We start from the raw sequence: 23601 nt of genomic DNA, 5'->3' as shown, positions 1-23601 counted from the left end.
GCCTTAAGGAATCTAATCCTTGTGTTGCGGGGGGTTTACAAACATACAAATCACATGCACAAAGACATCCAGAGCCAGAACAAGCATTCGTGAATCACACAAAATATGCTTGTCCTACGCGGGGATCGAACCCGCGACACGTCACACAGTGGGTTTGGCGAGGTGACCTCAACCTCTCGGCTATCTTGCAGTCGTTGGTTGGTTCATGTACAGTAAAAAAAGCATGATACCTATTAAAACACACAGTACTGAAGTCTACAACATGTAATTAAATATGTTGTCGTTTTCCGTGTTACCTGTCATATCCCCGCGGCGGCGGGTCCTCCGGCGTGACGTCACTGGAGCCGCGCCACGCCGGCGGCCGCTCTATACTCTCCGCTTCACTCAGCTCATACTAAACACAAAAATATAATAAATACAACTGTAAGTCGTTGCAAGTTAAATTACCTGGGAAACCAACTGGGAAGTAAATACTTGTACGACGATCATATTTAAAACGTTCTGTCAAGGAAATTTTGGGGAACTTCGGCTTATAAGATACAGGCTTACTTGCCTAATTTAGTAGTCAGATGTTTCGATTTTAAACTCAGAAACTGTTGTACAACTCAATCATAAGTCCTTGTCTAGTACTATTCGTTTTTTTTATTCAAATAAACAATTTTATTATTACTATTATTTGTTAGTGGCTCGCCTACAAACAGTACCCAATAATACAATGATGTTAATAACTAATTTAAGTATGTAGATATAATCCCACATAACAGTTCTAAGGGTTTATAAACTGAATTAGCTGGGATCCATCAGCTGGAACAGTTTATAAATATTTACATCGTAACTGTTCGTGCATCACACAACACTTCCCTTCACACACATCTGCGCATGCGTGACAGAACATTTCAATCTGTCATGGCGACTGACAAACATTGCGCGGGATTTGCTCTATTCCGTTTTAGATATTCTTATAAGTATAATATCTATAGTTAATTAATCATTTTTATTAAACTAATAAAGTTTAAAACATTTTTATTTCTTTGATCAAAGGGTTCAATCTCTGCTCAAGTTGAACTGATTTTGCATATATCTGCGGCGATGCATTGCCAACAACAGACACAAAATAATATGTATTTTTATGAAACTTTTGGAAGACAACTGAAATCTATACAGTATGGGCTACTTTCATTTCGATAAAACGCGAACAGAACCGTGGAGGACATAGCCAGTTAAAACTCAGTTTGACGTTTGGTTTGATATTTACCTGTGGGCGTAACCTGGCCACTCTTCGTTTAGTGAACCCTGGACAACCCCGACAGAGGCAAGCGAGCGCATAGATACACTTGAACCAGCGCGCTAACAGCTCACCTGGAGGTAAAACAATTGGGTTTTCAAGAGAAGGACTTAACACTCCTGTTGCTAGTACTGTGGAAAAGATTTCATAAAATTCTTTTCCGAATTTATTTGTAAAATCTTCCCCCACATTACTGAAATTCCGATCCGATCAGCATTCTCAGAGAAATTGTTTAAACATTTCCCAGAAAATACAAGCCAGTGTTTTTTTCCACACCTACTTCTAAGAAAGATTATAATGTTATGGTATACCGATTCCTTTGAAACTTCACCATTAAAATTTACATGAATAAGCGTCTGACTTGGCAAGAATTAATGAATGCTATTATAATTTTTGGGAAAGGTTCATTATCCCTTCAGTTCAACTCGGCGGTTAACAATAATAGAGTTGGGTAAAATCGATGAGCTAATTAAGGAACGAAAATCTCATTAATTCTGTGATATCAACACCTGTGACTGTGTATAAAGAATCCGAAGTTATTATGAAAAACATTTTAAATGAGTTTAAGTTGGATAGGATGTAATTAAACCATACTTGAACATAAAGACCAAGTAATAGCAATACTGGTAAGTATTGCATTTTTTAAATAGGCTTCTCATATGAGGGGTATTCTTTATTCAGTAACTTACGGTTTCCTAACAATAATTCGAGAATAAGTATCAAAGGACCACTTCAATTTAAGGTCTATTAAAGTTTTAAAGAGAAGAATTGAAAGAAGTATTTGTTTCAAATCTTACCAACATTGGTCAAGTAGAGCAGGAACAGCGGCATTCCCAGCAACGCGTACAGAATCGTGATGATCTTGCCCCAGTCCGTCTTTGGAGACAGGTGCCCGTAACCTAGCGACACGTATATTCATTTTATCTATACTAAGGTTAATAATTGAATATCAGATTGGAAAGAGATAGTGACGAGATTTTGCGAAAAAATGACATAAAATTACTAAACAACTATATCAAAAGAGTATTAGAGTATTTCGAGTTATATTGAACAGCAAATCTTCACTTTTCATATAACATTACTGATCACATTCTCAAACGAAATTGCCCCAATTGCCCCACCATTTTCGCAGATATGGCCAACAGCTGAAATTCTAACTACTTAAAAATGAACCTCGAAGTAACTAGTAACTCTCTACGGATTACCTATGGTAGTGATGACGGTGAGCGAGTAGAGGAAGGCGGAGGAGAAGCTCCACTGCCTGGAGGAGCGGCCTCCGTCCCAGCCCTTGTGCACCGCCGACACAATCGTGCTCTGGTAGTGCACCAGCTCCGAGCTGATCCTATAGGGGAAATGTACGCTAGTAAGAAGACGAAGCAGATTAAAGGTGGTATTCTGTTTAGCAAGAGCTTTCATAATTTGCCACCGTGGCACACACTAAGACCTGGTGATTTTTTTATATTCTATTAGGTTTAAGTCTCTTCTTCTCAATTAACGTATACCATATAAATATAATAATACGCTTTCGGGTTATCTCATTTTAAGAGCTATTCCCAAAACCAGATCAAGCTGAAATTGTACAAAAGAAAAAAACTTTTTATTAGACAATTTCGGCTTCGTTCTATCTTCTACAATAAAGTTCTCTACACCAATGAAAGAAATGATTGGACAATATAATGTCTGATAAATATAAAGATCCAAGATCCGTTTCAATCAGACTCCATACTGACCTCTCCTTAACTTCAGTCTCGTTGAACAGGTTGAGTGCGAGCGTGACGTTGTGCCACAAGTACTGCGAGATGTTGGTGCGCGCGCGCGACATCTGCTTGTCCAGGGCCATCTCACTGCCGCCCTCGATGGCTTGGAACATGAAGGCACCTGGGAGGAAACAACTACATGTAGAAACATAAACTAATTTTAGCCTAAAATACATAGCTCGCATGCATAGATAGCTAGCTGACTTAAGATTTTTTATGGAAATATACATACTAAATGTAAAGATGTTTTCTTATTGTTCTCTTCTTTTTACGATTATATTTGATGTTGAGTAATAAAATTGTACAAGGGTTTTATACCACTAATACATATGAAGGTCGAAACAGACATAACTCATACCCACACAAAACAAGAAAAATAAAAACTGTCACATCAATGTCAAAACTCTAATAGATAACGTCTTCATAATTTTAAGCTTACATCGAAAAATTGTGATGTAGCGCTTTCATCTGATGCCAAACATCGCCTTAATATTAATTTATCACAAGTATTAGCCGTCGACGGGGAAGACAGACTTCTTTTAATTTGTCAAGGACGACGCCCCGTCGTAAATTACAAGCATCATAATGCCGTGATAAACACGAGTTTAATTTTATTTGTAATTCTTTTTGATGTCAGGCCTAAGGCCTACACTGTTGGTAAGGAATAGGAATTTTGAAGCATTGTTAGAAGTGTTTTTAATTAAATCTCTGAAGTATTTCGGTGATTTATTGACGTCTTTGCAATACTTGGCATTGTTTTTTAAGAAGTCGTAGGACATCTTATTTCAGCTTCTAGGATTTATCTGTGATACAAAAGTATATTAAACAAACGCTAAGCGTTTTCCAATGTCTTACTAAAGATATATTATTCTAAATCTAAAGCTGTTTTAAATCTTTCAGCACATTATTTAGGGGTACCTACATACTACATACATCCTCGGCCTTAAACCACGCCACTCGCTTAATCAAAATTTACTACCCTACTTCAGACCCATAAAAAACGGCAAAAATGACCTCATTTTACACGCAGACGTAATTAAAAATCAATTCATAATACAACTATACGCAGTACGGCCTCCCTTTCAATCTACAAAAAGCCTTTTAAAAGACTGCCAGAGAATAAATGGGAGTTATGATTGGAGCCTTCGCGGTTATTAAATGAATCAATCAACAGTTCTTTTACGCAGAGGTCTATTCAGTAGTAATCCATCACTATAATACGTTGGCTAGGTATTCGGTCTAACACACTGTTATACCTAGCGTAAATGTTAATAAATGGTTCTCTGAATCAATCAAAATGACCAAACCTTTCCGAAATTGGGTCAAATGAGAATTATTTTTCTTTCAAGTAATCTTAAAAAGCTTCGTAAGCCTTTTTATTTCATATTTTCATAGAAGTTTATGGCTATAAGATTACATTTCGTAGTATAAAATACTAATAGCTTGTAAATGCATACTACATAAGTACACAATAGTCAATAAACTGTTGTTTTTCGATGAGACAACGGCATATCCCTGAGATGACAACTTAAAACGCAAGATAGTTCATTTTTTCACATATAGTACACGCCTAAAATGACGTAACATCCGTTCAGCTCTTTTATTTTCCATCCGCAACAGTTCAATGGTACCGCCTTATTCATCACAATGACAAAGGGATCCGTAGAAAGATCTTTTAAAAGTTAAAAGCGTTCAGTGAAGTGTTGAGAGGCTTTCAAGGCACCTAATGACGCGAAGCGACAAGCATAATTCTATTATTGTGGGACCATCGATACCCTTTTGATTTAAGATTTCAGGATCAATTGAATTCTTGACAGCTATTATTGATGTAACGAACTAAGTGGCAGTGATGGTTTCACCATTTATGAAAGGTCGAGGGGCTTCTATTTTAGTAACTTTATCTTCAGCGAAATTATTCGATTTAAATAAATGAGAGATTTAACACGAGCAGTGATTTTGTAATATGGTAATTGAAATCTATAGTTAGGTAGGCAGGTAACTATTCTCGTAGTCCATTCAGTCCCATAGGTTTTTTTAACAGAAATTAATGTTGAACAGTTTATTAAATTTTAATAACATCCACAGTTTGGCAAAAAATGAGCAATATAATAACTTGAACTGGAGTTATACTGCGGCAGTAATCTTAGCCGCAGTTTCAGCGTTTCCCCGGCTAGGCTTTGCCGGCCACAACCTGATTACTTCCTTTGACTTACCTTTCTAATAGATCCTTTGACGACATTACCACGTTGATTGCAACGTAACCGTAACGAGTCGGCTTGATGACGTAGGCCGGTTAGCAACGGATAGCTTTAATAGCTGTTGCTAACGGCTAAATAAATTCCTGGTCCTTCGAGCCGAATATTCGGCACTTCGGCGTTTAATAGGATTTTGATCGCTGTCACACTTTACATTATTTACTCAACTGAGATCTTCATAGTCATGACGAATATAACTTTATTGGCAAAGTGAGTTAGCCAAAATTAAATTATCAATATTATTTGGGAGCATGTAATAAACATTATGGCAGATACAAATATAAATTATAATTAACCATAAAATACAAGCAACACTTAGTCACACGGAATAAACCTTATCTTCCCAGCGAACATCATTTTAAAGAAGCGGGTCTATTTTCGGTAGCACACAGCATAATCCACCTCAATAATAAGGCCTTAATTAGCAGTTTTCGCGATGATGAATCAAACGCGCCCTAATTCCAAGCCTCGATCTCTAATTAAAATTGGCGCCGGTTCACCTCGAAAACTTCCGAATTATGATTGTTAATTCATGGGCTAATCTCCAATCTGAGATACGACATGATTTGCCGCAGTAATTTGATTTGCGTGACCAAACTCCTGGCCTATTAGGTCGGTAACAATAATGCAATCAATGGTAATGATGTAGTTTTGATTGTTATTCGGTAATATTAATTTAGATTGTACTGTACAGAATGTTCGCTGATAATTTGTATGTTTATCGAGTAGTTAAGGTAGAGCGTTGTTATTACGATGCTTACTGGAAATTCAACTTCCAATTAGTACAAAAAAATATTTCAGGCATGATTTTGCTTCTTCTTCTTTTTGCCGGCTGAATATAAAAGAGCTTTGCTTAAGACAAAAAACTGGTTCCCAGTGATCGAACAACCGAAAATGTCGCTGTGACAAGTCTAAAAGCTAGTTAAAGCGGTCCAGTATTGTCAAAACATACCGGCTATAGTATAAGCGACGACAAGCACGATGACTCCAACATTGCTGAAGAGGAAGGCGAGCAAGCCGCGCACGTAGTCCCGGATGCGGGACGCGAGCCTGCGCTTGCGCCGGGGCATCATTCGCCGCGCATCCCGGGGCCGGCCGGCCGCGCGCGCGAGCCGCTCTCGCCGCACATCGGAGCTGCTTTATGACATCTGAAGTCAGGATCTGCAACAAGAAATTCAATTCAAAATCTGTATTTAAAAAACAAGCAAATCTTTAATCTCTAAACTAGTTCATTGAGTTACTTGAATTATAACTAGAGACAACAGAAAGACAAATAGATGCGCATGTTTCAGATAAAAATGATTATGATTTTAAAAAAGAGAATAGGCAAAAGTACATTTTTTAAGTTTGTATAATAAAATACAGTATTTAAATAAATTCAGTATTAGATCAAAATGTTAGCATTCTAATTCAAAAGTTCATATCTCGTAACAAATATTTATAAAACATAAAATATCGCTCTCGCTGCGTTTGTAGTTGATTTATCGATGTAAACGTCTCCGCGATACGAGATAAATCCGAGTGTCATTGGCCGAGATTCATTGCACATCGCTTTGAATTGATTTCACTAACATTGTATGTTCTGGATCTAAGGAACTGCGACAACACTGGGTTTTCACAGTAAGAAATATAGTGAGAACCTAAGATGAGCATTTAGCAAATACTACGAGAAATCGATAAGAAGTGCACAATAGTTAGGACATCCTCTAAAGATGTGGAGCATTATTGAGAAAAAAAGTAAAAGTAAAGGTAAACATTTTGGATTAGTTATCGTTTCAGATCTGTCACTCAGTCCCACAATTGCAACTGCTGTAAACCAGAATAACCAACGAAAACCACCTAGCTTAGTAGCACGTAAGCTCGTCCAGTCCCAAAGAAACGATTTACTCTCTTTGAAGCCGCATCAAAATAGAAGTAGTAATATAGAAGGAGTAGGAAACAATATATTCCACTTAAAAAAACACAGAGGAATGATCATACAATACATTATTAAGTCGTTACAAGGTAAGGTGGATCATCCTATTGTCTCGAATTTCTTTGTGTATAAATGCAGTTTCTTGAAAAACCACTAGGCTTGTCTAGTCTCTAGTAACTTCCACGATTTTTGGATCTTTTAAAGACAAAAAAAAATATTATCAATTCGTTTCGTTCGTGAATAAATGAATCAACACATTCATTTGTTCTTTTACTTTTTATAAACAACATGATTTAAATGTTCCTCCTTTAATTATTTATCAGTGAAATAGTAAGTGCTAACATGTAGAACCAAAATTTAATTTGTAAATAGCATATTAATCTTGTGTATTTTCGTCCGACGTTTTTCTATCGAACGGTAACGGTTGTGTGAAGAGTGGGAGGAGCAGACCTGTCTTATGTTCAGGTGACGGAGAATAAATACTTTTTGAAAGTCAATTTTAATGTTATTAATCCATTTCGGTATTCACAAATAGAATAAGATTGATTCGACTGACCTAACTTGTGTGATTGCTAATTTAGTAACGTGTCACTCTCAAGTTTTTTCGTTATTATTAATGAATGTAGTCTTACAAAATATGCAGAAGAATATTTATTGTTTATACATTTAATATAATATATGATCCAGGCTATTTTAAGCTACATGTTTTACAGACATAAAATTAGTATACTGTTTAACTAATTCCTGTACAACGCAATGTTAGCTGCGAATAATAAGTCAGATTTTTTTATCCTCGGTGAATGGTAATTCCATACCAAATTTCACCAGAATTTGTTCATCATTTTAAACGTAAAAGGGATACCTCCGTACATTCAAACGTTTTTTAGAATTTTTTTAAAGATAGTACTTTTTACTATGCGAATAGTTGGTATTTAAATAAAATTTCGGAATATTATTACGTAAATTAATTAGAAAAATGACGGGAAGCATATAAATCTAAATACATGATACTCGCTCACAAATCATTTGGTTATTATAAAAGGAAATATAAATATGTCATTCACACTCTCATGCATAAAACTTGTTGACATTTGTCTTTCTAAACTTGGATCGTAAAACTGTGTCAGATGGAAATCAGATTAATTTAAATACTAGCGTAAATTGGGATATATCTGGGAATTTGATTTTTGGTGGTCCTTTTGGGAATTTAACCAGCTGTGATGCAAAACGACTATGATCAAAATATAGCTGAATGGTGTAATCGATCTAAATATTTTTTGACATACATAATCTACAAAAAAGGCGCTGCTATCACGATTGATGAGATACAGCTCAGTAGCGACGAACGAACAGACAACGGTGCCGCAGGGTTAGGGTTCTATTTTTAGTTTCGTAGTTTTTAGTTAGCGAACCCTAAAAACTATCGGATGTCTGATAAACTAACTCAACGTAACAAAACAAACTATTACGTTGACATTACTCGGAAACAAAGACCTAACTCCCAAAATTCTCCAAACTGATCAACTTCTGAGTTCTAGACAATAACAGTTCCCACCCTGTTGTTCTATCGAGTGAACCAATATACATTTTCCGCCCACACTACAGCCCTCCTATTTAGGATTACCTATTTAGTCGTCACCTAAATACCGAGGCATACGACATCCGACTACAAACTGCGGCTAATAGGAAACCCAGCATCTAATAGGGATGGGAAATTGTCGATGTTGATTGTCGAAAACCTCAAACATTTGATATCGATTGAAGAATTAAAATTGGTATTTACTAGCTAAAATAAAACTTAATTTTAATGTTATCATTATAATACACTTTAGTGGGAACGTAACAGAATAAGGATCAATGGTATGCTGTTTAATTCTGATTCAATTCAAACAAGTCGAGTATTAAAAGTTATGGCTGAGGTTAGTCGTGAACTTGGATTTTCTAAATAAATTGTGTATTTTATTTTTTTATTACTAATGATTTCATGGTATACAGGTGTAACAATATCAATAATAACATCATTCAGACGACTCACCTCAAGCCACTATTTTAACCACACCGTTACAGTTTAAAACGCGTATAAAAACGAATGGCGGCCATATTTTATTCCGGCCAGTTGCCTCTGCAACTTCCGGATGACAAATCGCTGGCCAACCACATGTTTCCCGTTTCCATATTGTCACGAAAACTATTTACAAGTATTTAAATTTACCGCATTTGTTTGACAATATAATTGGAGATATTGAGAGAAAGGTGCCATTTTCAGTATTGGGAAAGTGACCTTTTGGTAAAAAGAGAAGCTGGGGCTTTTGTTTAACCTTTAGGTATTTCTGGACTAGACAGGTTCGATAAGCCTAGAAGATATTTTCCCGTGTTTCTCTAATATTGTTAGAACGTAAATGACTCAGCATATTTTTATGTTGTTTGTAGCATGTGCGTCAACTTACATTTTTGTGACTTTTTGTCACTGTAAATTGTGGTAATTGTTAGATCAAATAAATTATGTTTTTTGTTTGGTCAAGATTTTAGTACAATAATACTCTCTCTGTCTATTTATAATGCTACACAAAATAAATCGTCGAACTTTTGTTAAGGCTAATAAGTAGGCAATTATTTAGAAATTCAAGAAAATTTAGAAGCTTCCTTTATTCATGGAACCGCAAGAACCGCAAAACGACAATCCAAACATCAAACAATGAAGTAAGTATCTCATTTTCATGAAGTATTTCAAATAAAATGATTCAGAAATTGTGGTTGAACCTTCGAAGCGGATGAAGTTTGGATTAAGTTAAAGTGATACTCAGGTATAAAAGAAAACTTCTCACACAAGTTGGCAACTTGTGTTTTGTTTTACGAGCTCTTTTATTATTATAACAAGTAAATTGCGACTGTGAAACTTGGAAACTAAAATATAACTATAACAATGATTTTATTGAAGCTTTTCAATACTTTGATTTTCAAACCGAATATACAAACTAAGATTACCAACTTCATTACATTATTTAAATACAGAAGTTTTAACGAAATTCTAACACACAAATTACGCCTAGGAACTTTTAATAACTTTAAGTTATTCTCGACTTGACACGCCACCTAAAACTCAATTAAGTAAGTTATCGATAAAGCACACTTCCCATCCCTAATCGAACGATGAAGTTCCGTATCTTGTCGCTCTTTACAATTCTGGCCGCCGGCGATGATTAGTATTCAATTCCCTGATCACACAGTATAATAATATCACTTTAGTTACCTATAACATATCAGCTAAGCTAACGTAAGCTACGATTAAACAGTTGTGGGAGGGAGATGGCGCTATTAACTTTATATTGCGTTACCTCGCTTTCATCAATAATTATAATTCCAGTCTGTGGTAAAGGCATTGATCGGTAAATATTTATATTTTAACACGATATAGCAACTGATTATTTACGATCATAGGCGCTCAAATGCACGTACGTTATGTGTTTGTTTGTTTGTTTGCACTATGTACAGAATGTTAGCTTTATTTAGTTCATGTGTTATTTGGTCGTCATAGCAACACTCGCCGATACAAGAGCGATCGGTGATTAATAATGCAGTATCTACATCATAATATCAATTGCGATTACGTGCAGCGATTGGCTTGATAGCTAACAACGTTTGGCAGTATATGCAGTTAATACCAACCTATTAAGTTAGCCTCCGCCTCTGTTTATCAAAGATAACAAATAATATATAGTTTCCTATAAAAAGTATCGTTCCAGTGCGGACCCGTGACAAAAGCGATCTCTTGTAAAGGGCTAGAAAACAAAGGGGAATGCCCATTTTTGGCCATGAAACGCCCAACAATGAGCTTTTGTCTAAAAAAATATCTAAAAAATGTTAATTAGTCACGGTATTAATTTACCGAAAAAAGATGGCAATAAATATCTGTAATAAAAAGTACCGAAAATACAAAAATCAAATTGTTGACATCCGGAATTCATTATTTTGTGGATTGATTTGAAAAAGTTGCCAATTAATAATTTCATGAAAAGATAATCGATTCTATTTCGATTATTTTTTTAAGACGTCGTTATAATGCTCTTTGCATTCGTTTATTCGTTTATTTCTATAATTATTACGAGGCCCGCGAGGTTATGGTTATTTGAACAGTGAAATGCTATGCTGATTTACAATTAATTATTTAGATCATAACAAAACGCTCAGCACAGCACAATTTGACTAATAATTAATTCTGGTCTTGAAAAACATTTAATATTAAACAATAGATTATAGGAACTAAAAGACTATGTTTGAAAGACGTGCAGAAAGCTTGGCACCTCTTTTAAATAGCCTCAACTATGAATACTTTTGTTACGTTATAATTCTAAGAAAATCGACATCGAACTTTCGATTTTTTTTTCAAATTCAAACTCTTTATTGTTTTTCTGTTAAGTGACAACATCGATCATCATCAATCCATTATGACAACTACGTCAAATACAACTTAATGTCACAAGTCGACTTCGTTTGCATTTGTATTATTTTGTTTTCTCGTGGAGTTATCTGAGCAACAAAAAAGGTTTCTAAATGGACGCCGACAAATCCTTCTTACCACAGACCATGGCCTGAACATGAATCTCGCTCGCGCTTCACACGATGACCGCTGCAAGAACTTGGGCTCGATATCCGCTGATAATGACGAGCCCAGCTCTCACATCGGCCAGAGTTCTTCCCAGCCCTCACGAATTCATTCGAGAGGACATTTACGCTGTGTCAATTGCGGCCTATATGTCACGAAATTACGAAAACATCTTTTGGAAATTGCAGAAGTGCGAAATCTAATACAACAATGGGTTCGACCACAACAAGTAAATAGTTGATCAATAGCACCATGTGTCATGTCTTCCTCTAAGAAATGCTTGATCATTAATTATGTATATCTGTAAAATGATTGTTAAAATACTGTATTGGTGAAAATAAAAGCCAATTTATATCTTAAAAACCCGGACTTTTTGTAAAACCAATTCCTTAACCTTTTGCTTATTTAAGATGCATAATATCATTTCTGTATGCTATTATATGTGTGCATCCAGGGCCGAAATCACTATGGTAGGTGGGCATTCCCCTTTGGCAAATTACATTAGTAATCCGCCACTTCTATGGCCGAACTAATCGTTACTTAACCTCAATTTTTATTTGTATTACTTTTGTTACACTGTCAATAGAAACATGATCTATTAAAAAATAAACTATCTAATTTCAGCCATCACGGTTCACGAGATACAACCCGATAACAGACGGACAGGAATCGGAGTCCTATTAGGGTTCAGGGATAATGAACTTTGAAAATAACGAATTTACGTTCGTAAATGCACTTTAACGCATCTTTCAAGTTCCATGACTATTAAGCGATTACATTAAATTAAAAATAAGTCTGCAAATGCAGTTTGTTTAGCGACTACACTTCAGCACACCATTCATTGCTGTATTTACACAACAGGTCTGGAGTATCTCTGTTTGTAAACGTGACTTCTAGCAAAAACTATTTAACGCCGCCGTACGTCTTATTAACAGGGTGTTTATCTAATACAGATACCATTAAGTGTACAAATGTACTGAGAAAACAAGGAAAGTAGGAATACCTGTGAGAATGTTGAACAGACTCGTTTTAGTATCAATAAAACTAATTGTTTCGTTATAATCGTACATGTGAAGAACGATGTATGTTTTATTTAGAACTTGGCTATTAACTAGTTTCTGCAGTCTCTAGATTTATTTAGACGAATTACGAGTTTGTGAAAAATGGTACAGATTTAAGATTTGTGGAAAGTAAAGATAGGGAAAGGTTTAGTGCGATATTATAACATTATCCTGTGCATTTATTTAACGGAATACTTTACATATTCATTTACCAATATTCTAATGAAATTCCAGTGAAAATACATTCAGTTACATTTCTGCTGACAGATCCTAGTCATAAACAACTGTGGTGAAATCCCACCGTCCGGCGACTTTAGCACAATTAACAAATCGGGCACACGGATATTGTCCGATAAAAACGCAAATTAATCTCTGGAGCTAAAGATTTACACAATATTCGCACGTAAAGCTATCAGCTTCCTGCAAAATGTTTATATTACCAACCGGTATCAGTGACGGATGTGGCCGGATACGATTATTTACCGCCCGTAATAACCCTGACTACACAGGTGGAACCCGGACGTGGTCAACCGCCACCATAAAGCCGACGAGAACACAAAAACTCCAGTACATTACGTCATTAACTACATAAACGTTTATTTACGTCGAACGGAGCGGGTAATGGATTGCGAAATGTGATATTTAGACACGCTGTCGACGGTAATCATGATAGATTATTACAATGCACTAGCCTCGTCTGAAAGGAGTCGAGACGTTTACAGAATCTAGTTTTTTTGCATATGTTTGGAATATTTTTGGATTATTTGATGATTAGAAAAGACGCCTGAATGTAGATTGTGAACGCATCTATCATAAGAACAGCGGTGAGTGATGAGAGACAAGTCTTCCGTAGAATTCTGAGAAAATGATCGAAGTCGATGTATATTCGCTTCTATGACAAGACGGATTGAGGCTACGGCACAATACTCCCGTTTTATAATCTGGAAATTGATTGATATTTAGTAGATAGTAGCAAATAAAACCTAAAATAATAATGTATGATATAGTCTATTTAAATCTACTTTTTGATTAATTGGTTTGGTAAGTACTATATTTTATTGATTCGTTGAAAATTTTGCATTATATTATAAGCACAAAATTAGTTTGACTTTTGAACGATAATTATTGAAAAATATTCTAATTACTGAACAGTGCATGCTATGGCCTCCTGTTGAAAATCCTTATGGGACCCTTTAGACATTTGCAAATTGGTTGTAGATCTAAAAAAAACATCACGAAATACTTGCTTAAATATACGTATTTCATTTCAAAAACAATTTCTAATTCAATTAAAGAGCCATCAATCACAATGGTCTAACATTTGAATCTAGAAAAACTAAACTTCTGTGGAAAGCGTATAATTGATTAATTATTTTTAGCTAATCTAAAAAGTTGGACAGATTTTATTAGAGTTTTCACTTACATTATATTCCTTCAGGGCTTAGAATAGACAATTTATCACAACCATATCTCGTGGGAGAATAGCAATAAACGAATGATAAATTGACTCCCGATAATCACATTTTCGGCCAAGAAAAATGGCTTTTGATTGGATTTTGCTTTATCTCAAAATTGAGACAAAAAGTAAGATATCACAGCGTAAGATGAAAGTCTTAATAATGAGACAAAATTGGTCACTTAGAGATCAGGCTCAACAAAATAAAGCACCACTTAAATTCATGAAAAAGCTGTTTCAATGGGCACCAACTACTGAATGTTTATTTGAGAATCTATCCGACATTTCACAAAATAGGTGTACCGCGACTTCCCATCACGTAAAAATAATTTAGTGAAAAACAAATATGGTATCCAAAAAATGTGCTGGCAATTTCACGGGTACAGTTTTTGAAGTACAAAGAATTCTCGATTAGCTAGCAACGTAAACTATTGGAATATAGTGCGGCCCGAGGTGGAGCTATTTCCAAGTATTGGTCGAAAATATGTTCTGCTATAATCAAAACGTGAAAATATCGAGCTTTTCTGAACGAATTCCGAATATTTCGTGATAAACGCCGCGCTAGTATTGACTAGTTTTTGGTGTATGTTTTTGTACGCTTTGGTCTGGGATAGAGGCATTTACGCACACTTTTACAAAGACGCTAATAAGTGCTCGTTACAAAAGCAAAAACAAAAAGGGAATAATTTCTACAAGATACACACAGACTGCTCGGTTTTTTCGCTAGTAAAACACAACTTTCGGTGAATTGAATCAGATCGTTTAATTAATTAATCTTATTCCACACTGAGTACTTTATACCGCAGGCTTACTTCCCAAGAAATAAAAAACCAGGATAATTAGAGCCAAGAGATCGTAAAACACTTTCACCGTCTCAATTCTTTACTTTTCGTATTAAAAGTGAAGTAAACCCCAAGGGCCCGTTTAGTGCGCGTGCCTCGAGAAATATGTAACGTTTAACGTATCTATCATTAGACCCACGCAACTGGTGTCACATAAAAGTTATGATTTAACTTTATATTGCTCATAAATTCGTATAATTACGAGTTCTGGCCTGAAAATGTCTCTTCTGGGATTGAACACTTAAGAATGTCGCTTGGAACACCACTTCGTGTGGGAAACTTGGAATGATGTATTTATAAGAGGAGCTCTGCTAAACGGAGGCTATAAACGATGTTCTAGGAAACTTTTAACAGGTGTGCTCAAATAGGCATCGTTAAGCTAAGCTTTATCATCGTGGCCTCTCAGGCCGATGATTTGATGCAAGGCACATTTTAAGAACATTTGGGTCCGAACGAATTGAGGCTAAGTGATTCTTGCTCATTCTGAGCCATTGACAGTATTGAAACTAAAAGAAACCATCGCTGCATCGTGTGAAAACGGGATTTTAAAATTATTAAAGCTATCAAATTTAATAAACTAAATACCCTAAAAGAATCAGACACAGATATTTTTAAAACACAACAAATAATTTATCATTTTAGTCAAATCTAAATTCATATTACACAATACAATTACCTTGAACCCAAAACAACTTAATATCGCAATAAACCCGACGAACAGCAATAACCTAAAGTAAAAACGAAACAAACATACAAACTCCGAGTCAATATTGTTGAACAATTACGACTTGGCATTACACTGTAAATTAAACAATAAACTAACAATTAACTAGTCTGGTACTAAATTAATAACAAAGTAAGGACTGTAAAGCAAACGTAATTGAGCTGATCATATTGAACATAGAAATACAGTATTGTATTCATTACGAATAGTACCAGCCTATGTATGTTGGAATTCAAGTTTCCACACTATACCCTTCACCTAAATACCTAATTATTTATTTGGTAACTAGTTACCAATTTTTTGTATTTTATACAACCGGAATCCTTAATAATATGCTGACACGGAGGCGCCATGACAAGTAGGTATAGTGAATCCGTCTCACGATAGTTATCAAAATAAAGTTCACGTTTAGATACTACATTTACCTTCATTTATTTATTTATTTATGAAGTACAAACAACACAAAAAATCGAATTTACAGATACAAAGGATCAGGTATGGTACTTCATATTTAACTTTTTTTCGAAATGAATGATGAAACAGGCGCTAAAGTATTACCCGGGTCTAGACGTCTCCCAAGTTGAATAAAATATTTCGTCCTTGTATCTTGTCCTTTTTATTACTCACGCGTTTTCAGGTCTTCTGTCTATTCCGTTAACGTTGGTAAGCTTAATCTATTTTCTGAATACGAACTGGGTTAAACAAAATACTCTAATAGAAAGCTACCCGGGACACTAAGTACCTGAAGCTAAACAAACCTTCATATTCATTTATCATTCACCAACAAAATTATAACAGTAACTAACGTTGCTTTACCTCGATCTTTATCTTTTAATGTCTTTGCGGCAGAAGTAATACGTCATTTTCTATGACAATTTAACTGACTAGCTATCACGGTTCATGTGATCCAGCCTAGTGACGGCTTAGCCATCGCAGCCCTTAAAAGGTTATTTTTATAATAAAGTAATAAAATAAGTGTCTACGATGTAAAACCAAAATGAGAACATTATTGGTAAATAAAGCACCGTTAAAAGCGAATGAAGGCAGCCTTAGTAAAAGCCCACGTAATCGCGAACAGCAAGTAAATTTAATGTGCATCTTTAAGTAAAACTCGTTAAATGTCTCTTAGTCTCTCACCAGCCCCTCGAGAGAAGGTTCTAGTCGCCAGGTGAATTACTCGTAAAACTACAACCTAATGGATAGCTAATGGCTTCCTTGAAACGCGAGCTTATAAGATTTTAAATTATATTTCAAAATGGTTAACAATTACAAGGATACAAAAATTAAGAACATATTTTTGTTTTGTTTGCACTACGATGTTTTTATATTCTTAGAAACATCAGGCCACTTTTCAAAGTAGCTCTGAAGGAATAATTAATGACACTTTTTAATGAGACCTCCTTCGGTTAACGACTTGTCGTTGTCAATCAAAATGACAACTCATTCCGAATTCTATTGTTCACAGATAATAAATCAAGGGACCGAGCTGTCAGAGCGCAGCGGTTGTAAAGTTTGACGTTTTAGAGGCAAAGGAATTTGCGAATGAGCCAGTTTGGTGTCGAGCGCATATTAACCTGGCCAGATTAACGTTCAACCTGAATCAAATACAAACTGGTCGTAAGGTGAAACTGTATAATTGGATACACAAAAGTTAGCTAGTTTTCGAGTTAAATCGGAGTTAGACAAACCGAAGTAGCGTGCGTCACTTTAACTCCCCATACGGGAAACGTTACCAACTGCACTAACTACTTGTGAGAATGTAATTGCAGAGCAAGTGCCATTCGCCATTCGTGTCTTCTCGGAAGGTGAAAATGAAACTTACATGTATGAGCTTCACTTTCCGAATTCAAAGGATAATTACTTTAGCACACTATTTATTATTTTCTCGACAGTATATTTTTTCATAAATCATTAATTCGAGCAAAGTGTGTTTTTAATTATCACAAACCTGACAAGTGGCAAATAGATCCATTCAAAATTATAATTAACGCAAAATACATCAATACACAAGTAATAATAGTTACGCACATAGTTTGAAGCCAATTACGTAATTAATCGCACGGCTGTTCATTACCCGCAGTTTATAGATGAACAACAATGGTGTAACCTGTATTAACCAGTGTTCCGTATAGCACAATAGACACAAAACTACAGTTATTACGTACATATTGTAAAATTAAATCATTCAGCTTTGATGTAAACGTCACATCCTCCCACGCATGCCGTTAACGTTTTGATACGAATTCGTAGTTGGGCCACGAAATATAAGGAATAAGACAGTCCAAAAAGAGATCTCGTTTTTTTTGCCAAATTTATAAGTATTTATTGTTCCTTCTCAAATACAAGAGAAATAGCGAAGGATAGTAAAATGGTTACTCTATCATTAGAAATTTGCATAAAGCCTAAACCACAAATAAATCAAAAATAGTTTCAAAGCTTTTTATTTGGCTTTGTTTTGAGCTAAAAGCGAATACAAACTCCTCTATATATTAATTCGCAAGAAAATATATCCTTAGTTCACCTTATATTAAACTTGTGGATACTATACATAAATATAAATTCTGGTTAATACCAATTAAGGTGGTAAAGAAAATCTTATTATTATAGAGCCTTTACAAAATATTTGGCCCTTTTTCCCACAATTGACCTCTTTGCCTCACAAACTGCGGACCAGCTTTGTAGATCCCACAGGTCACGGCGCCTTCGCCCTTACAAACGATTTCTTTAGGAATTTAATTGCCAGAATCTTCTTTGGGATAGTCTTTTAATCATTTTAAATGGTTTTATAATCGAAACGTTTAATCTATTTTCAGTTCGTGGAATATAAAATAAACCATTTTATATTAAAAGTTGGTATTGCTCCTGAAAAACATATTTTTTGTTATATTTAAATAATTTCCTACTTTTTTCTGCAATGAACCACAAGTCAGAAAATTCAACCATTTTCCGTGTCATAAAGATTAGCTCATCATCGGCCTAGCCTTTTTCCCAACTGTTGGGGTCGACTTCCAGTCTAACCGGATTCCGCTTAGTTCTAGTGTTTTACAAGGAGCGACTGCCTATCTGACCTTCTCAACCCAGTTACCTGGGCAACACGATACCCCTTGGTTACGCTGGTTGTCAGACTTTCAAGCTTCTGACTACCTGTAACGACTGTCCAAGATGTATGAATAACAGCCGGGACCCACAATTAAGAGTGCCTTCCGAAACACGGAGAGACTCGTTATGACAAAGACGGTTACCCATCTACAGACTAACGGCGTCAAGCGTAGCTTAGCCTGTGATCGTCTCACTTATGCAGTTATAGCTTAGCCAATAAATAGGTAATCTAGACAAGGATGAAGTAGCACTTCTTATACGCGGTGATTTTTTAGTCGTCTTACAAAAGTAGCCCAGTTCATGTATCCGACGTAAAATATCCCTAGGTGCGATTATTATTTTTTTATCATCAACTAAGATAATAAGTACGAAGAAAAATAAAACAAGAGAAATCTGAAATATACTCTTAAAAATGATAAAAACGCCGCCGCCCGCGCCCCTCACCATTGTTACAAGGCTCGGACCGCGCTCGCAACAGAGCTGTGTTTCTGAAAAACTACGAATTGCATCATAATATTGAATAAAAATTGCATTTTAAATTCATTCAAATCTCTTAAATACCTATTTTTTTATCATGAACGTGTTCTAGTCATTGGATACATCATGAACTGGGCTGCTTTTGTAAGACGACTAAAAAATCACGGTGTATACCTATTACTAGCTGACCCAGCAAACGTTGTTTTGCCTAATAAATTATTTCTTGTTGTATTTATTTTTTAATGCCACATTATAAAAAAATAGAAACAAAAAATTTCGTCCAAAAAATATTTTTTTTTGTGTGAGCAACCCTTAACAGTTAGGGGTATGAAAAATTGATGTTAGTCGTTTCTCAGACCTACTGAATACGCATATAAAATTTGGTAAAAATCGTTTAAGCCGTTTCGGAGGAGTACGGTAACTAACATCGTGACACGGGAATTTTATATATTAGATGAAATGAGTAGAACCAAAACGGTTTTGTTAAGGCCATACAATAAGCCGCGCCCCCTATGGCCCCACCAGAATATATCCATAGTAACAATGACGTTCGCTTACGTAGCACGGTATAATAAAACGTGTATGTTGCGAAACCCGGGATTTATTCCGGGACTATTATTAACGGGACTTTTGGGTGAAATGAGTGCGCCACTTAAATCGCCGTACAGGTACAGTTAATGGTTAAGAGAATTATTGTAACTATTCCGGGAATTAGGTTGGATGTTACCTTACTATTGTGCTATTCCATTGTGTCTTTTCCGAGCGCTTTGCTACAGAATAAAGAGTTATTAATTCACTGAAATACGTTTAGTTTGCCGTTTGGAACACTTTATAAAGAATGGGAAATAGACGATTTCTGATTTGTTCGCAAGATTTATCGTTTGATAGATGAAATCTTAACAAATATAGTACTGAGCTAAAAAAAATAATTATAACGTTATTAAACCAAATATGTGAAGCAGATTATAATTTAATTATAAATAGCCACATTATACATCAGTCAATCGTTCATAACCTCAAGCTACCAATGTACATAGATTTAGTGCAAAAAAAATACAAAGCTTTTCCAAAGTGAATCATCAAGCTTCAATTTCTTTTTCTCTAGCCAAATATTTATTCAATTTAACGGCATGTCTTAGTAAATGTAAAGTTGTTTGAACAGGTCTTTACCAAAAACAAGACGTCAATGCATCTCTCTTAAAACGCAATTAAAAAGTTTAGTGCTGGTAAAGAGGCTGCAACCATCTGTATTTGCACCACAGTTACAATAAAACAACATACGAGTGATTCACTCTGACTGTAAAAATGTTAACGATAAATCTCTATTTGCGAATACATGAATGTGAATGAATCTATTGACATAAGTATAGTTCATCAATTATCAAAAGTATTTTAGCCTGAAAAAAATCTTTCACATAAAAAATCACTATCGATTTAATTAGGAAGATAACTGCGACTATAACATTTAAAATAATATCTACGCCTGTTGACACCGTTATATTTATTTAATTGAATATCTAAGAAAACAAAAACCCAGAGAAATTATAAGATGCATATTAATAAGGGCAAAAGCAAAAACGCCTGATTAAATACAATAGCAAAGAAATTTAAATCGTGGATTTTGGAAATTGGAAACATTTTAATTTAAAAAACCAATGTTGCCGTTTTATCAAGGTTATAGGTATCGGTAACAATCTAATTTTATGTCGGCCGTTAGGTGCGTGCCATTTTTAAACACCCTTTGTGGTTACGTGACGTCATTACGTCAATTCGAAATGGACAATTCAATATGTGCGCCAAAGTGCGTGCCTTGGATATCGTATGACAAGATTACTTGAACTAAGAAGACTTTGGACATAGCAGTGACAGTCGATTTCAATTTGTGTTTTTTTAAAGATGTATTTCAGTGCAACAAGAATGTTAATTTAATCTATGGACAGAATATTTATTTGAAAGGAATAGAGGTACAATCTCTTTGGGATCATTAGCACAAAACGGGGTTTAACCCAAAACCGAATCCTTACCTAAAAGAAAATAGTAATTGTCGATCGTATTTACCTACCTGAAGAATTCTGTTTAAGAATTACTGGTGGCTAAAATATATAAAAAAACATTAATCAAACGAAACTAGTATATGCAGTTATCGTTACCCGTCGTCAAAAATTAAAAACAAAAGTTACAAGCGTTTGGTTTTTGCACAGCATGTGTGAACTTCCTCAGTTTAGCATAATCATGAATGATTTATGAGACATTTCGGCTTTCAATGAACGCTAGAATTTTACAAATACAATTTTTTTGCGGTTTATTTTTCAAGAATATTTTCACACTAACTGATTTTGTGAATTATCTTTTGTGTATTTCGAACATTATTTTACCAATAGAAAGGCATTTTAGATTTGCCTATCACCGGCTACACGCACAACCTGAACAATAGGTATCTATAATATTTTGTTAAAAATCGGTAGTTGAATAAAGTATAATTTTATCCATCGTTACATAAAACTAAGGTATCTCAGACTATACGCAATGTCAAAAAATATAAAATAAAAATTATTTTTTATCAACTTTCATAAATTCAATAAAATCAAATTACACCTGGTGTCGCTTAATGTCAAAACATGCCGCCATTGTGAGAAATATGATGCACGTTATTTTTGTAACAATAACACTATTTTATTATCTTTCTTACTCAGTTTTGCTCTCAGCTGTTTTGTTTTAATCAGCTGTAAATATTGGCGGCGGGTAATTGACACATCCCGGCCATCCCGCTTAAACCAAGGCACGTTATTTTTTGTGAAGTTACTGACGAAATTAAAAATAAATAATAAGTTTGGTGAAGCCTTGTAGACACTAGAATACAAACAGAAAGTAGTGAATGTAATTTGTTTCGTATGTTTATTTTAAAGATTTAAGATAAACGTCTATTGTCGGTAAAAAAATACAAAAAGTTGATCAATACCTACCTTCGAAACTCAGGCGTGTGGTTGAATGAACGAAAACGAACGACCGAATTAATAAAAAGAAATAACAATCGGTCGTTTTATCGTAACCATTATTATTAATAAGAAAACGAACTCACCAATTTTGTGGTTTTATTATTTCCTGGATTTTTATTTTCCAGATCACGATGCAAGTTTCCATCACAATATAAATAATACAAATTTTATTTTAAATTTTTACTGTCCATTCACCAGTTTCACTAATCTTGTTTATATTATAACATCACTAAAACTTTAGTCGATTTCACAACACTCTTTATGATTCCGAAACAATTTTTTATAACTGGTATTAAATATTATTTCATATCATTTTTATTTTTTGTTTTATTGTTTTAAAGATTTTACACTGTTCAGACGATTAAGAAATTAAATTATTAATGTGTACGAACTATGTACGAATTGTGGCAGTCACAGGTAAAACGTTAGGAATGTTCTATTGATAAGTTGCTCACACGCCGACTAACCAATAAACCGCCTGTATCGGGGTTGGTTTATACTCGGACATAGATTATTCATGAGACTTGGCACAAAGTGGACGGATTTAATGTTCACCTGAAAATAAAATATATTATGTACCAAATCTAGTATAAGTTGCATTTGCAAAAAAAACAACTTCTACATAAAGCTATGATACACTGATTGGATAGGAATGGATTAAAAAAAAACTTCACGTTCATATTACTTGTACTGCAATAATTAATTGATTGATTAGGACATGAAACTTGTGTAGAGAAATACAATTTTGAAATATACAAGGCAGTTAATTAGGTCATAATTAACTACCTAAAATTGAGCTATTTTAAATCTTTATGTATTTTATGTATCGAATCCGAAATTCTGCATTAAGCTAATCTTTGGCCTGTCTGGTCTAATATTAGTTGCGCGTGCGACGGCGGTCGTTTCGTATCAGTTTTAGTTTTTATTGTACGCCGCGCGGCGCGCCGCCGGCGGTGTATTTCGGGACTATTCGGCTTTATGGTTGGAAGACCGCGCAGCGATATGGACTCAGTTCATACGAATTGTGATAGATATTGCTGATGTCATGGGGTTTATGAATTGATAGCTTTAATATTGGCCAGTGTGGTCGCCAGCTAAGAATAGGTCACCCATTTTACAGCGTGTCGTAAA

The 23601-nt window shown here is 34.9% G+C and overlaps 1 protein-coding gene across 2 annotated transcripts in view; it reads right to left on the bottom strand.

Annotated features, from left to right (window-relative positions):
• Window positions 1-23011, bottom strand: part of LOC113502814 (potassium channel subfamily K member 15) — a 29906-nt gene extending 6895 nt beyond the window's left edge. Inside the window, exons 1-7 of one of the 2 annotated variants that reach the window (XM_026884519.1) lie at window positions 22554-23011; window positions 6250-6458; window positions 3016-3163; window positions 2491-2627; window positions 2083-2184; window positions 1256-1359; window positions 297-394 (exon numbers count right to left, since the gene is read on the bottom strand). In XM_026884519.1, coding sequence (XP_026740320.1) covers window positions 297-394; window positions 1256-1359; window positions 2083-2184; window positions 2491-2627; window positions 3016-3163; window positions 6250-6370 — 710 coding nt within the window. In that variant the 5' untranslated portion in view covers window positions 6371-6458; window positions 22554-23011. Of the gene's footprint in view, window positions 1-296; window positions 395-1255; window positions 1360-2082; window positions 2185-2490; window positions 2628-3015; window positions 3164-6249; window positions 6459-22437; window positions 22460-22553 lie in introns of those variants that run through there. The other variant, XM_026884521.1, reaches the window with a different exon arrangement.
• Window positions 23012-23601: the final 590 nt, after the last annotated feature.

Source organism: Trichoplusia ni, chromosome 18, assembly GCF_003590095.1.
Source record: "Trichoplusia ni isolate ovarian cell line Hi5 chromosome 18, tn1, whole genome shotgun sequence".
Classification (NCBI taxonomy): domain Eukaryota; kingdom Metazoa; phylum Arthropoda; class Insecta; order Lepidoptera; family Noctuidae; genus Trichoplusia; species Trichoplusia ni.
Note: the sequence above shows the minus strand (reverse complement) of the source record. Positions and strands in the feature narration are given on the sequence as shown.